Source organism: Asterias rubens, chromosome 21 (assembly GCF_902459465.1).
Source record: "Asterias rubens chromosome 21, eAstRub1.3, whole genome shotgun sequence".
NCBI lineage: Eukaryota > Metazoa > Echinodermata > Asteroidea > Forcipulatida > Asteriidae > Asterias > Asterias rubens.
The window spans coordinates 4,109,823-4,127,138 of record NC_047082.1 but is presented as its reverse complement, the minus strand read 5'-3'; the positions used below and the strand labels follow the sequence as shown (position 1 = coordinate 4,127,138).

The following is a 17,316-nucleotide window of genomic DNA, read 5'->3' as shown; positions in this document are numbered from 1 at the left end:
ATTATTATTATTATTATTATTATTATTATTATTATTATTATTATTATTATTATTATTATTATTATTATTATTATTATTATTATTATTATTATTATTATTATTATTATTATTATTATTATTATTATTATTATTATTATTATTATTATTATTATTATTATTATCCTACATGCGTAGTCCAAACACACTAATGAATTTTAATCAGTTCACTACGGCGCGGTTCTTATTTCAAAGGTATCAAACGAAAACAAAGTTCAAATGTGATGGGTTGGTGGGCTTGGTGGTAAGGTTTAATGAAATAGAAGAACAGAAGGTGGAACAATCACACAACGGAACTGCGCTGAGATCCTTCAATTACCAATAAAGACACGAATCATCGAGTTCTCTGTTACAGCAATAAATCAATCAATAAAAAACTCTGTTTTAATTGTCTGTTTTTTCTCCATGTTTTGTTTTATTTTATGCTTTGAGTTTTGCATGAAGAAGCTGTTGCGTAGTACGAAATGAAGATTCTAAAATTATTATAATTTCAAGTGAAATTTATGAGCAAAACGTTTTCTCGAAGATTTTGTATTCTTTTGATAAGATACGCCATGAATTCTACTGCAAACTAGTTTAGTGCATACGCAACAAAATTATGTTTTACTATTTTTTCCTTGTTTTATAATTTATTATTGAATGTTGGTTGCACCTAAATGGTTTGGTTTCGCATCACACGCACCCCTCCTCTACAATAAATACAAATCATAATAATTGTTAGGGTCATCAATTTGTTTTCATGTAGACTAATGGGGATTAGTAGTATATAGTGCGCCACCAAGAGTTTGCTTAAGACAAGTGATAATTCACGATAACAAAAACAGTTTGAGACCCTGGGTGAAAATCCGAAATGGACGCAAAAAAAATGAAACAAACGTGGCACCACTACCACTTTTTTCGGTGAAAACAAATCTGAAAACAAGTGAACATTTTATTTTATGGAAAAAGACGGTGAAAGACAGAATCACCCTTAAAACGTTTTAAAAAAGTTTGACTTGAGAAAAAACAAAAAGTTGCCTCGGTAACAGCTGCCTCTTGATTACAACAAAAATTTATGACAGTGGATCACCGTTAAAAGTGTTGGTAAACATGGTAGTATAGGGGCCGGGTGCCCCCCCCCCCCCCCACAGTAAATGGTGACTGACAAGACAGATTTGAGGGCCCCAAACTTTCAGGGATTGTTGAAGTAACACTGACCCACAATTGGGTGAGCCAGGCCCCGATAAATTAATGGTTATATTTTGTTCACAAGCGTTATAGGACCCCTTTCCCAAGATGGCTGCTTCTATGTTTCGAAGTTATCACATCTGTGACGGTTTTTGTTTCTTCTTTTTTTCATTGCGACGGTCGTAGCTCGGCGGGGGACCCCGGATGCGAATTATTTTGTTCCCAAACGACATTGCAATATTTTCCCCCTGCCCGCTGTGATTGGCTCTTTCCGTCAGATTACGTCATAAATGGGCCTGCTCTTTTACCAAATCATTGCAATGCCGTTTGGGGAAAATAAATTAGCACCCGGACTACCCCCATAATAAAAAAATCGGGCTGAAGTTAGCGTTGGTTGAATGTGATCTTTATTTCCTGAGGTACACCGATAGGGTTCATATTGTTGTCCCTGTGTCCCACAGACCTTTTCGCAAATACCGGGGCGCGCGCGTAAAGCTTGGAATTAGGTGCATTGAAATTTGATCCATATATATCCCACAATGCACCTCATTCAACAGTTTGCGCTTGCGCATTGGTATTTGCGATAAGGTCTATATGTGGAATTATGAGAAATGGGTCACTAAGAGGTAACGTATAGTTTTTGAGAAAGAGGTTATTTCTCACTTAAATAATAAAACACTTTAGTCCTAGCCTGAAGCCTTTTAATTATGCTGCTGCTGAAAGCCCACAAAGTTGTGCAATTGGTATTGAGCCCAACGTTTCTCAGGCAGTTGTTTACTGCATAATGTTAGGATACACCAAGTGGGAAGACCGTTCTTTGACATTGTCAAACGTGTCCATCAGTGCCTTTAAACCAAACTACAAATTAATTGTTACTCATTTTTGGAACATCTAACTTTTCTGAGAATCATCTAGCACTCAAAATCACACACTACCCTCAAGCCTTTTCTGTAAATCAAAGATTGACGGTCATGATTTACCTTGTTAAAAAGTGGTCCAGTATTAGTGTACCATTGAGTTCCTCACTTTCAATTACCTGGAACATTTTGGTGTTACATTTTAGCCCTCTAAAAACTGCCTTATTTTGCAATTATAATGACTGAGGTATTTTCAAGATAAGGTGGAACTAGTTTGGCCAGTTTAGTCGTACAGGGGTGTTTTTACTTTTGATAAGCGTGGCTCAAAAGATAAGCCACAGCAATTTAAACGGAAAAATGAGATTTTACTTCTCATAACATATGACTCGGTCTGAGAGACTTTGTGCTTTGGGTATGAAACATGTACACTTCTTTTGGTAGTGCAAGTGCATCAGGCAGGCACTGCAATTTATACAGGGCGCCCTCTATCTTCCTTGGATCAATGAAGTCTGATTTCAGCCTCGTCCGTGTGTAAAGCTACGTGTTGTGTAGACACGTTACATTACCCCAGTGACAGTTCGCTGAGTGGAAAATTGCCGAGTGTTAAAACAGATTTTGTAATTTCACGATCAACAAATACAATAACAAGGTGTATTATATACTGTTCAGTATGTAAATGAGAATACTGCGACTGTCATTTTCCTAGTGCTACAGCTTGAGCGCCTCAACAGGTAAATATATCAATTGTAAAATTACACATTTTGTGTTTTTGAGAAGGGGGGAAAATTAAATTTCGCAGCAAATTGTCAAAGACGAGTGCCCGTCCGTCTGTTGCTTGTGTTTTCTGACCACAACCAGTGAGATGTCAGCTGTCATGTCGGATAACTTTCCGTATGGCGCCACCACTTTTTCACTCATTTTTACAAAAAGGGATATATCAATCAGGTAAATAAGTTCCTATATTATTTTATATCGAATGAAAAAGTGGTGGCGCCATACGGAAACTTTTCCCCTAGAACTACAAGGCTTGTTCCGCAATTGTCTCCACGAACTAGGATCCGATAGGTAACCATTACTCCTAACTATATGTAGAACTATGAGGTTTGTTCCCCTATCGTCTTCTCGTGGAGAAGATAGGGGAACGAACGTCATAGTTCTAAGACTAGGAGTAGAGAGTTGCCCAAAATGATAAATTCTCGCCTTTATTATGGCGACAGCCATATTTGTTATCGGGAGGTGAATTTTCTGAATAACAGATTTTGTGAAATGTTTTTGGCAACTTTTGTTTGGCGGGGTACATTTTCTGTGCTGTGTGTGAACTCTTCTCTCTGGTTGTCACTCATTGTCATAATCAATAAGGTTTATCGTGATTCAGAACCTCATTGTGTTACATGTATACATGCACAACGTGCGCACTCATGGCCTATACCTCTGTGTGGGTTCAACAGGGCCCTCTCTTGATATTTTGCTTTGCGATAAACCTTATGTCCGATGTGCTACATTTGTATGTATGCAGTCCTGGTAAAAAAGACACCCAGGCCTGGGATAATGAACAATGACAGAGGCCACAAAGTTTCCCATATACATGTACTTCAAGCTTTTCCAATGCCCCAAATGGGAGTGCCCTTTGTAAAAAGAAAATCGCCTTTCCCTCTCACTAGATGAAATTCCAGGCCAGAAACAAAAACATATAATCTATTCTATTGATTGCCTTTTTGGTAATTGCTGATTTGGAATAAACTGTAGGGCCTATTTGTATTGTAAAATAAAAGAGATAAAGGTTTTTGTTACATGTACTTTGTACCGTGATGGAGGTAGAATTAGAACCCCAAGGTCACAACTGGAGTTAAAATCACATGTCAAGTTGTGGTCTAGTACTTTACATACCATTATTACCGTACAAAGTACGAGCAGATAAGAGCACCGGACCCAAGTTCTGGGGGTTCAAGTCATCAGAAATGTGGGTTCGAATCCCTGTTGTGACCCTTGACCCTGCCTGGGTTAAATGGGTACCTGTGAGGGCAGAGATGGTTTTAGTGAATGCTTGGAGCCCAGTAACTCGCTGCACCGGCTGTATACTCCCCAGGGAGCTGAATGATTTAAGGCCCAGTGACCACGGCAGTACATGTAATTGGGTCAGAAGCGCTCTGATACGCCCTTCGAGCTGTGATAAGGCACTTTATAAACATCAATTAGTCTTAGTCCAAATAAAAATGTTCATAAAGTAATTTTGCAATGTTTTCTTTAAATAAAGCTAAACTCCACAATCAATCGTAACATTTACATGGCTCCATTCTAATGGTGAGCTCTTGTAAACAATTTAGATTTAATGAGTGGCGTCTTGACTGACATGCTTGAAAGTTGGTAATTGTCTGGTGTCTAGGTTCTTATTTGGAGATTCAAATATTTGGTACTCGGCTGTTTGCAGGTTTGACTCGGTACTCAGGATATCAAAATACTCAGGCACTTGTTGAACACGTAACTCGCACATGTGTTGACTCGAGTACTTATCTATCACTGTAGTACTTGTTTGTGACCATAGCACGCAGCAGTAAATGATACTTGATTGTTTTTGACTTCAACACTGTCAAGTACAATTCTGTATTACATAATTTTAAGTACGATTGGGCGATATCACGATATTATCGAATATCGCGATATTAATTTGGAAACGATTTCGATATCGGATGGATTTGGTTTTAATCGAAATATCGATATATCGCGATATATCGCGATATATCACGATAATCGCGATATATCGCAATATCGATTAAATATCGCGATGTATTTGCTAGCTGAGACATCTTGCACCCCATAGGTTTGGAGTAAAACCAGAAGAATAGGTCATTAGAACACCTCTCTTAAGCTATGACTGTCTCTTCTACAACTTTCACTTGGAGTTTGAAGACTGATGATGTCAAATTTCATTAATCGCGATTATATCAAATATCGTGATATATTGTCGGCGATATATCGTGAATAAAATAAATCGATATCGCCCAAGCTTAATTTTAAGTATGAAGATACTAAATGGCTTTTATGCTACTACGGCAACTAAAAGCCGAAGAGTGAGTTAGAACTGTATATGTTAAATACACTCCTCTGGAATCCTAGGGTTTGATGATTTACTTGTCTTGTGAGGTTTGTGTGAACTTGTACATTATCCCCAAATGTGTTTAGTGTACTTACTATAAAAAAAAAAAAAACAGTATAAATTGTCATTATGTAGTAGAAATCTAATTTTAGGGCCTAATATTTTGATGTCCAAATGAATTGATAATTTGAGATGATATTGATACATTGTACATTTTGTTTGAGGGGAACTGTAACCTCTACTGTCCTATATTTATTGTACATATTGATCAAGCTATCAAAGGTTGGTTCTTGAAGGAACACATTGCCTTGGATTGGTCGAGTTGGTCTTTGAAAAGCGTTAGTAACCGTTTCTTATAAAATGCATTATGGGTAGAAAGATGTTGTAAAAGTATAATACAATGATCCAGACAAACATGCCTCGAAATTGCACGGTTTTCCTTTTATCTCGTCGACTAACACGGTCGGCCATTTATGGGAGTCAAACTGTTGACACCCATAAATGGCTGACCTTGATAGTTCGCACAGTAAAAGGAAAACCACGCAATTTCGAGGCAAATTTGTGTGGATCATTGTATTCTACTTTTATAGACCAACTCGTCCGATCCAAGGCAACGTGTTCCTTTAATTAATTTAATGAAGTGGTGTACAATACAAAATACATGTCCCTGTACATAGCATGGTTTTTGTCATCATTTAAATGTTGATTTACACTTTTAAAGGCAAAATAATTAAGAGAGGTGCCATCAGACTTCAGAAATGTTCAATATCGTGGTGAACACAGACGGAATCGTAGGAATTGGTGTAGAACATGCAGAATCAATCCAATTGCACTGAATGTACAATTAAATGTAGAACAATCAATAAGAAACCCTACAAAGAAAGATGCGTGACAAGAACATAATCTCACTGCAGAGATGATGTTTTGCCCGAGAGGCAACATGTGAAGCGTACTCTGGATGAACTCTGAGCTGCACCAGTGCTGTGCTGAATAAGAAACTGATTGCTTTTGGAATCAAACATAAATTAATTAAATTAAAGCACTCGGAAACACCTGGGCTTCTTGTGTTGTTTTTCCCACATGCACACTGCAGCTGACTTTTGTGATTTGATTGTAATATGCGCTAGCTTTCATGGTCTCTTGAGACCAAAAGACACAGACAAAAAACTTCCATGATTCTTGGAAGGAAAGCAGCAGAGATACAGTAGGCCCCTATGCCTCCTACCAGTCAAATGGCGGAGCAAAAAAAATGTAAAAAAATTAGCACCCTCATTGGTACTTTTTCCCATTCTGAAACTGTGTGGTCCTGCCATTTGTTATTTTTTGTTATGTACAGACAGTACCAAGTGTCCAGGATTGGATTTCACAAAGAGTTAGGACTAGCCTTCTCTAGTTAGGACAAGTTACTCGTCCTAACTTAGGACTAGCCATACGTTTTTCATATCTCCTAGGACTAGTCCTAAGTTACGACTAGTCAGTTAACTCTTTGTGAAATCGACCCCAGTGCCTTTAAATTTGTACATTTGTATCGCAGTACATTCTACAATGTAGAGTATGTACTTAAGTTTCAAATCATTAATGAAACCTAGAGGCCATTGATCCCGCTTTACTCGCGTCAATTAATAGTTAATAACTGTACACATAGCGAAGTTAATTGATTATTTATTGGCATCTTTAAATTAATTACAAACAAATGTACACGTACGTACGTACGTACAAGTCGCAACTGCATAGTTTACATACGTGTCCAATTACACTGTGTAGCATTGCATGCGAAAGGCTCTGCATTGTATGTGTGTACAATGTATGTCAGTTGCAGATGTACAAACCCTCCTACACCACAGACCCTTGGCTGTATAATTAAGCCACTATATTGAAATGTTGTTATAATGCAAATGACAAATGTGCACTGCTTGAATTACTGTATGGAGTACTTCATTGTACATACAATAATACACAGTGTGGACATTAAAGCCATTGGACCCTTTTGGTAAACAGTATTATCCAAGTCCCACACTTCATGTATCACAACTTATATATAAAACAACAAACCTGTGAAAACTTAGGCTCAATCGGTCATCGGAGTCGGGAGAAAAAAAAACAGGAAAACATACTCTTGTTTTCGCGCGTTTCGCCGTGTCATGACATATGTTTAAAATACATCCGTAATTCTCGCTAACGAGAATTTACATTGTAAATCCGTAATTCTCGCTAACGAGAATTTATATTGTTTTACCGTTTTCTCAAAAAGTAAAGCATTTCATGGACTAATATTTCAAGAGAAGTCTTTCACCATTACCTTCTGTAAACCCTGTAAATTATTTGTAAATCTGTGAACTTTTTTTGTTTTTTCTGTACCGAAAGGGTCCAATGGCTTTAAAGCCATTTATTTTACACTTTCGGAACAGAAACAAAAATAAAAGTTCACAGATTTTAAATAACTTACAGGGTTTACAGAAGGTACTGGTGAAAGACTTCTCTTGAAATATTATTCCATGAAATGCTTTACTTTTCGAGAAAACATTAAAACATTTATCAATTCTCGTTGTTGAGAATTACGGATTTATTTTAAACACATGTCATGACACGGCGAAACGTGCGGAAACAAGGGTGGGTTTTCCCCGTTATTTTCTCCCGACTCCGATGACCGATTGAGCCTAAATTTTCACAGGTTTGTTATTTTTTATATCAGTTATGATACACAAAGTGTGGGCCTTTGGACAACACTGTTTACCGAACATGTCCAATGGCTTTAAAGGCAGTGATTACAGTATTAAAGAGACACGTCACAACTTTGGTTCCACAAAATTGCGGACAGTGTTAGTTCATGAAATAAAAGGAAAATAAGAGTAAAAAGTACAGTGTGAATATGACCTGTAGTATGAAAGGGACACGTCCAAAGATTATAGAGCGCCGAAGGCGCAAGATGCGGAACTGAAGCTTTATCTATTGTTGGAACGTGAAATACGCATGGGCGCCATTTCAGCAAGTGAATGTTTTGTTTTCCATTGATAGAAACGGTCATTGTCTGCACTAATCTGCACTAATCTATTGTTGTATCAAAAGAGTTACTTGCCGAAATGGCGTCCAGTGGGATTTCACATTTCAGCCCGAGTTCCGCATCTTGCGCCTACGGCGCTCTATAATCTTTGGACACGTCCTACATGTAATATTGGTTCCACAAAATTGCAGGCTGTTTTAGTTCATGAAGTAAAATAAAAATCACACACTTTCGAGGTAAACCTACATGTATACACCTTGTACATATACAAATTATGTAAAGTAAAAAGTTCACTGTGAACCTGACCATAGTTTAAAGGGACACGTCACAACTTTGGTTCCACAAAATTGCGGACTGTTTAGGTTCACAAAGTAAAAGGGAAACCACACACTTTCGATGAGGAATATTTTCTACTTCTTCCCTCATGGTGAGTGCACAGTACACCATCTGTTGTTGTTGTGTGCATGCGAGGGTGTGAATGTGTAATCTGATCAGTGCAGGTGGGTGAACAGTGAACATGGAGTGGGGATGAAAAACAGCTCAGGTCGGCTTAGTCGGAGCTGGATTTTCCACCGTGGTTAAAACTTGTGCTGATCATGATTAATATATTTTACGTACAAAGCGCCCAATCAGAAGGCAACGTGTCCATTTAATTAAAAAAAAATTTGTATGTACATGTCTGGCCTTGAAAATATGTGTAACCCACGGCACCCACAGCAATGCGCTGTTCTTTAAATGATGAGAGCACTCTCAAACATATTTGTATAACTTCCGGAGGTACAAATTCATACAAAACACGAAAGACTGGAACACACCACCACAAACATAACGGACAACAAAACCTGATTTGTCTTGCACAGTTTTAGTGTGGATTCTGTCACTTTAAAAAAAAAAAACAGTTTTGGATATGAATAATGTACATGTATGTATACCCCCCGAAATGATAAAAATTCATAGCCCCCTCATGGGGTCAATGGCGCATTGATTTGGTGCCCTGTGTTTCTGCTGTGGTGCCCTTTGCAATGTTCCAATACAAATTTACATCTTTCTCATAGAGGGGCCCCTTTTCTAGAGGGAAATTGCTTTGCCCTTCAAGGGCCAAGTTCAAGGCCTGTTGCTTGCCATCTGATAATACACAGTACAAAGTAATTGAGCCATTGGAAATTTAGCTGAACTGTCACAGGAGGCTGACTACACACATGTAAGGATGATAAATGTTTGTTCTCTACTAATTTGATACTATGGGTCAATGATAAAAAAACTACATAATTAGCAGTAATAGTATACTGTGCATTCGCCTCGGTAAATTGTAGCCCTTTGAATTACAGTGTACATGAACCTGGTGGTGGTAGTGTCTGTCTACATGCCTTGACGCTTGTGTCCATGCATTTAAGCCATTTTGTTTGCATATAAATGCAACAATTTGTATCAGGGATAAAGAATAATATATCGTTAGTTTTACCATACATTTCTGAATCCTGCAGGAAAAAGTCCTTAAAATGGGTCTATTATTATTATTATTATTATTATTTTATTTGCCATAACAGTACAAAACAAAATACATTGACAATAGACCCCGAGATGGGCAAGGGACAACATTAAGCAAATGATCCGTAGATCTGTTGTCTATGTTTTTTCCTGTTGGGGGTGTTGTTGTTTTTACTTGGGTCCAACAATTTTGCAAATGGGAAATATTTAGCCTGATGTAAGATTGCTAAAAACTAAGTAGCAAAGTCCTGGTTTTTGAGCAGCAACTGGGTGTGTAGCATTTTTGCTTTGCTGTACGATGGAAATTGTCACTGCATTGAGTATAATGCAGTGCTTATCACAAATCAAATGATAAAACTAAAAATAGAGTTAGCTATCATAGAATGCAAATTTTTACATCTATTTAATTACCAGAGTTTTACATACTGAACTATTAAATGTATCTTTTTTTATATGTATACGAACAGCTGCTATTCATACTGATATAACGGGGCAAGCTTGGTGGTTAACACTAACTTACAGTGTATAGTTTATAAAGATCTATTCATAAATACCTCAGAAAGTTTCGCTATTCCTTTTGATGGAGAGCGCGTCACGTGGGTGTGTATAGACCTTTGTTTATGACCAGTAAAAAAGTGTTGAAACATGGGCATGACACGCGAGTTTGCACCTGTTCTTATAAGACAGTTTCTTCATTTCTATTGGTCGAGAGCAACGGCCGAGACAGTTGTGCCACATCATGCAATACGCACAGCATTCCCTTATAAGGAGTTGTTTACCCGAGGGCCTTGACTGGGCCTTACCATTTCATAGCTGGAGGGGTGTTGTGTTGACAATAAATCATTGAACAATTATAATTTTTGCATTTATTTCACTTTTTGACCCAAAAGTGTTGATGATTTTGACTGAAAAGGTGTTTATGAATGGGAATCAAAGTGTGTTGAATCGGTTTTCAACTAGTGGTTTAAACCCACCGAGGCCTGGTTATTGATAATTTACCTCGACTTCGTCTCGGTAAAATTATCAAGAACCAGGCCTCGTTGGGATTAAACCACTAGTTGAAAACCTTTTCACCACACATTGATTCCCTTATTCATGAATGCAGGGGTCATGGGTTCGAATCCCACTTGAGTAGTTTAGTTACTGTACATATGTATGTGTCTATACAGTACATGGGTTTTGTCCGCAGCACTAGAGGGAAACCACCGAGTATACAGTTGTTTGTTGTACTGGTCAGTGAAGGAAAACCCCAAAATTTACTAAATTTTATAATCTTCATGTCTGTGTTCCGTCATGCATTAGAAAACAGTCCTGCAGCTGAGGCAGTGTCTAAATTGGCAGCTACGGCTTTGGCTTAGGGTGTAGGTAACCTTAGCAACACCCTTAGCAACAGTCATAGCCATACAATGTAGCTGCAGCCGCCAATGTGGAAATGATGACCAAGCTTTTTCTCCATAATGTGTGAAGCATGTGTACAACATGTTGGCCCTGTACATTACAGTACACAATCAGTGTACTGTACATGACTGTCTAAAACTATCCCGATTGGGGTAGGTGATTTTACCCCGATGGAATCCTCTTCTCCCAAACAGGACCAGTGGTACTGGTCAGGAAACTTGTTTGGACAGTGATCATGGTGATCCCTTAAGTATTATTCACACAACAATTTAACTGTTGTCCCATGCTTTATTTTAGCAAGGTTGTAAAATGTAGCAATGTTGGCAAGATTTTACAAAGGAACTTTTTTTGTCCTTCCACACAAGGTACATTTTGTAAAAATTTTACAACGATACTACAGTATAATTTAGCAAGGGACCCTAGCTAAATTGCTCTCATGTGAAAGGGGCTTTTCTCTGCAAGTCTTGAAGTGTAGACAGGTCAATCCAATACACTATATACGTGATTGATTAGGTGTACAATGTATGTCCTCTTGTTATTAGTCTGATTACCCCCCCCCCACCCACGGTGGCAAAAAGTCATGATGGAAATTTCTTTCACCGGCTACCAAATTAAAGGAACACAGTGCCTTGGATCGGACAAGTTGGTCTATAAAAAGCGTTTGAAACCGTTTGTTATGAAATGCAATATGGTTAGAAATGTTTTAAAAGTAGAATATAATGATCCACACAAATATCACTCAAATTGCACGGTATTCCTTTTACGTCACAAAAAAAAAACGGTTGGCCGTTTATGGGAGTCAAAAATTTGACTCCCATAAATGGCCGACCGTGTTAGTCGACGAGGTTAAAAGAAAACCACGCAATTTCGAGGCATGTTTGTGTAGATCATTGTATTCTACTTTTACAACATCTTTCTACCCATATCCATTTTATAACAAATGGTTACAGAACGCTTTTCAAAGACCAACTCGACCGATTCAAGGCAATGTGTTCCTTTAGGGACACCTAGTTTAGAATGAAGATGAAATTGTCAATTGACCGAAATGAAGTGAGCATTTTCTAGATTAAGTTCACCATTCATTCAAAAGATTTTTCGTGGAATATCAAGGATGTGTGATTGGCTGTTTCCAGTCCCCAGACATGCCAGAATAGCTTCAGAATTCTGGTTCTTGTCACAGCTTTCATTTTAAATTTAAAACTAATTACATTGGGGGGGGGAGGGGAGGTTATTATGTTGAAGGAAATTTCTTACTGTAGTGTAAAATTGTAGTACTAAATATGCATACATGTGCTGTAATAATGAAAGAAGAAAACACCCTTGTCACACGAAGTTGTGTGCGTTTAGATGGTTGATTTCGAGACCTCAAGTTCTAAACTTGAGGTCTCGAAATCAAATTCGTGGAAAATTACTTCTTTCTCGAAAACTATGGCACTTCAGAGGGAGCCGTTTCTCACAATGTTTAATACCACCAACCTCTCCCGATTACTTGTCACCAAGAAAGGTTTTATGCTAATAATTATTTTGAGTAATTACCAATAGTATCCACTGCCTTTAAAGAGCGCAGAGGAGCACAATCTTGGTCCTTTTAAATGAAGGCCTGTGCAAATGGTTTTTGATGGGTAATTTGAGATTGAAAGACTGGAATTATTGAGTTGTTATGGATCTTACTGCATAGTGTTGGATGTTGTTCATTGACACTGCAGATATTTCACATAAAAACTGTCAACTGTGCACACATTGACACCAGTAGAGCAAGTCACACTCGACAAATATGCAATTAGATTTATCACAGTGCTAACACACATCGATGTAAGGGTAAAAACCAAAATTAATATTCTTTATCCCCAGTGCTAACTTAACATCTCTTACAAATTTACATGTATCACAATAGTCTTTATTGCATGGAGGAAGAACTACTTAACTAGGCATTTTTTTCTTACACAGCTAGAGCAGAAATTCGTTGCTTGCGCAGAAGCAAGAATGGTGTTAGTACATTTAAGTTGGCGGTAAGCAGAGCCATGAAATTTTGCCCCAGACATAACAGGACAAAAGACTATGACAATTCTACAAGAATTGGGTGGCATGGTTGGCTTGTGCGTAAAGCGCTTGCCTCTTACCAAGGTGACCCGGGTTCGATTCCCGGCCAGGGCCATGTGAGATGAGTTGTGCGTTCGTTCTCTGCTGTGCCACGAGGGTTTTCCCGCCCATCCGGTTTTCCTCCCTCGGGAAAAATCAAACACTTTCGATCTTGGCTGTGCTCCGTGGTCATAATGGGTTGGGTAGTCATAATGGCAGCCAATGGTGCCCATGCATGCCTGCTTTACAAACACGTTGTAGCTGCCTCCTTCGCAATTCAGCTCTTAGCTGCAAGTAAGGATGATTAGCCCGCAAATAATTTGTTATTGTTATAAGATATAGGTTCACAAGTCCACATCATCATGTAACTTTTGAACAGTAGAAGATGACAGCATAATAGGACAAAGCCCATACTGTACGTCTACAAACATGTGCATGCAATATGGAGGAGTAAATCATTCTTTCCTATTCTCTTTGTCAATGTAGTCTGAACTGTTCAAGATGGCTGACTTACAGGCAGCGTTGGAGTTCGCCGTTGAACTTACAAAGTTTCACAATATCGATTTGTTTCAAAGAGGGTGAGTAGTTAAGTGTTCCATTGTAGTTGAAAACCATTCTTGTTTCATTCTGACGATAATCCATCATTCATTTTCATAAATTTCCTCTTATGATAGCTTTCCCCAAAACGATTGGTTTCAAAATTGAAGAGTATGATGTATCATTGTTGTTTCTCTTCAAATGTTCATGAAAAATAAGTTATTGAAAATCAACATGTGAAGCGCCCAAGTTCTAGCTGTAAGTCTACGGGTGCATTTCAAGGGCACCAAGGCAATGACCAGGGGGCACGGAGGCAAACGCCTTTGTTGCCACTGTGAAGTATCAGGCCTTGTGACCTATTGTGATGTTTTGGCAGTGTGCAAAACTGATCATTTTGAAGTTAATCTGTAACAGCTTTTCTGGATGATATTTTTCCAGGTACTACCATGTTAGATGCTCAATCAAAGGAGGTCCTAAAACAACTCTTATATCGGAGGCCATCATCGTCAAACCTTCAGGTGAGTGGTTTTGAACGTACAACAAGGTGTTAGCCTGGCGATGACTAGAGCAAGCTAGTTGAAATTTTGAGTGTCGTGGCCGAGCGGTTAAGAGCACCGAATTCAAACTCTGGTGTTTCTGATCAGCAGAGTGTGGGTTCGAATCCCCAGCCGTGACACTTGTGTCCTTAAGCAAGACACATAACCATTGCTTCGTCCTTCGGAAGGGACATAAAGCCGTTGGTCCCATGTGTTGTGTGAACGCATGTAAAAGAACCCCGTGCACTTATCGAAAAGAGAAGGGGTTCGCCCCGGTGTTCCTGGCTGGATTGGCAGCATATTGCGCCACAGCACCTTGTAAACCATTACATGGTGCTTAATGATTAGGTCTTATATCTCAAAATCCGCCCCACTCCTTGCAGTAATAATACCTGGCGCTTTGTATCCTTTGGCAAAAGGCGCGTTATAAATACGGTTATAATTATTATTATTATTATTAATAAGAACTCACTCCGTAGTAGTGAAGACACAAAATATAATACTAACTAATAATTTGGGCTAAAGTAGTAGTCCAGGCCAATATTCTACCTTCGACCCAGGTTAGTACATGTACATGTAGGTAAAAAGCGGGACAGTTTTTTTCAGAACTCCGCGAGTATAAAGCAAAACATTTGGCTGAAGAACAAAGCTTACCTTGCAAAATACACACATGGTGTTTTATACCGTAAACCAAATAGCTGTTTGTGCACTTCTTTCCAACATTGTCCACTGCCACTTAAAGATAGACTGGCAGAATAAACACTTGCTTCCAGAACCAGAGGTTTCATTGGATACAATAGTTTCATTGGATATGCGTTTTGATTGGTCCAAGGTTACGTTTGGCAGCTGCACTTTCTGTCATGTACATATGAAGGTGATTATGAGTAGGATTTGAAACTTTGCATGGTGGAAATACGATATAGAAAGGTTGCGGTAACACCATGTAATGACTATCTCTAATGAGTTGGGGGTGGTTCTGAAAAGAACCATTGGTTCCAACTCGACGTTTCGATGAGTATGCTCTGATCATCTCCTGGAGAAAGTCTTCTGGAGAAAGCCAGAAAGCTTTCTCCAGAAGACGATTGGAGCATACTGATCGAAACGTCCAGTTGAAACCAACGGTTCTTTTCAGAACCACCCCAATTCATTAGAGATAGTCATTACATGGTGTTACCGCACACCTTTCTATAAGGTGATTATGGGCGTGGATTGACCTAGGCTTTAGGCCACTCACTGGCGTCACTCGCGAGCCTTGAACAGTGACGTCAGATGATCAGGCTACCACTCACTTTGTCTAAGTCTCTTTATATTGCACTTCAAACAATTTCTTGTTTTTATCTACCGACAGAGGGCTCCAACAATTTGTCCGCCTACACCTGTAAGAATGTGGGCGTGTCCAGAACGTTTCCGATCATGTATAAGAGGGAGGAGGTGGAGCTCCATGACGTCAAACTGTTTAAGGTCTACCTTCTTGTGGACAGCCACAGGGTATGTATAGGAACGAGGCTCAATTTCATAGAGCTGCTTGAGCGGAAAATATTTCTCAACAAATTTCTGCTAAGCACAAATGAACAGGATACCAAGTGACACATGACATGGGCCAAATTTCATGGCTCTGCTTACCGCAGAATTCTGCGCTTACGATCACGATTCTCCGCTTACGTGCAAGCACCCAATTTCTGCGCTAGCCTTGTAAGCGTAGAATCCCTGGTAACGCAGAGTATGCACGCGCAGAAGCCAAAATTCGCCGCTTACTACGCTTGCCGTTAGCACGGAATTCCCTGCTTCCATGTAGGTGGCAGCAGACTTACTAGGTAAATTTCCATTGTTTAAGTAGTTCTGAGCACGCGCACATTACCGAGAACAATGGATTTTACCTGGTAAGTCTGCTGCCACCAAGCGCCTTGAAAGTCTCCCATTGTTTTCGTGCTAAGCTGCTTTTTGTGCTTAAAGGGTTTATGTACTTTTTGTTGGACAAAAAAACACAATGTCTACAGATTTACATTAAGCTTACACAGTTTGACGATAATGACAGTAGAAAGCTTCCCTGAAAATATTACTTGATGAGGTGCTGTAGTTTTCGAGATGATAGATGATGTGACCTGTGACATCACATGTTTACAAAAGAGCCACAGAGCCTGGACTTCCGGCAGGCATGATTTGTGAAGAAAACATAAAATCTTATATTTTATGGAGATTGCACAGTCTAAATCTTACCAACTTTTGATATGATGAAAGGGGGCACATATCAAAACTTGTCCAGCTTTTACTTTCACAATTCTTGGATTTATGAGGAAATTATGACACAAAATGCCAACTTTCCCATGACCTGTGCAGTATCTTGCCTGCCAGAATATTCAAAGAATGTACAAGGTCAAACTTATTGTAAACAAAGGTCACATGGTCTATACACCTCTGGGTTGAAGCATTACTCGCGACCCTTTGTAATACTGATGTTCCATAGTATGATTTGCCTGTGGATTTTGTTTTCAAGGCACTCGGTAAAGTACTGAGTATACAATGCTCAATAGATAACCATGCATGGGTAAAACCAAATTGTAATCTTTATCTCCCACAAAAAAAAAAAAACCATCTTCGCACAAATTGCCTCCTGATTGGCAATTTACTTCCTCTCTCTCCCCAGTCAGCCTTCCAAAAATAGACATTTAGAAAGAAATGATGTTGCTGAAGACGTGACACCTCCATGTGATGTTTCCCATGGGGAGATGTATACATGTGAGGTGATAGGCAGTATGATACATTGGTGCATTGTTGTAGTCGACTTCAAGGTGCTGAACTTAAAGGATTTGGGTACTTTTTGTCAAAAAAAACACGATGTCCACAGATTTACATAAAACTTACACCGTTTGAAGATAATGATAGTAGAAAGTGTACCTAAAAACAAAATTTAGTTGCTGATAATTTTCGTCTCATGATCACTGATCACGATCACTGAGACCAAAACTATTTTCATGACATTGTTTTACTCATTTCTCAAAAACTACAGCACCTCAGCACGTAATATTTTCAGGGAAGCTTTATATCATCATTCTCTTCAAACTGTGGAAGTTTAATGTAAATCATTTAAATCTGTTGTAATTTTGTTTTGTTGTCTGACAAAAA

General features: G+C 38.7%; 1 protein-coding gene across 1 annotated transcript in view; it reads left to right on the top strand.

The window, feature by feature from the left end:
- Window positions 1-2,653: 2,653 nt before the first annotated feature.
- The window catches only part of LOC117304620 (protein FAM135A-like), a 37,737-nt gene continuing 23,074 nt past the window's right edge, over window positions 2,654-17,316 (top strand). The window contains exons 1-4 of the mRNA XM_033789162.1: window positions 2,654-2,791; window positions 13,607-13,698; window positions 14,096-14,175; window positions 15,542-15,681. Coding sequence (XP_033645053.1) covers window positions 13,622-13,698; window positions 14,096-14,175; window positions 15,542-15,681 — 297 coding nt within the window. The 5' untranslated portion in view covers window positions 2,654-2,791; window positions 13,607-13,621. The remainder of the gene's footprint in view (window positions 2,792-13,606; window positions 13,699-14,095; window positions 14,176-15,541; window positions 15,682-17,316) is intronic.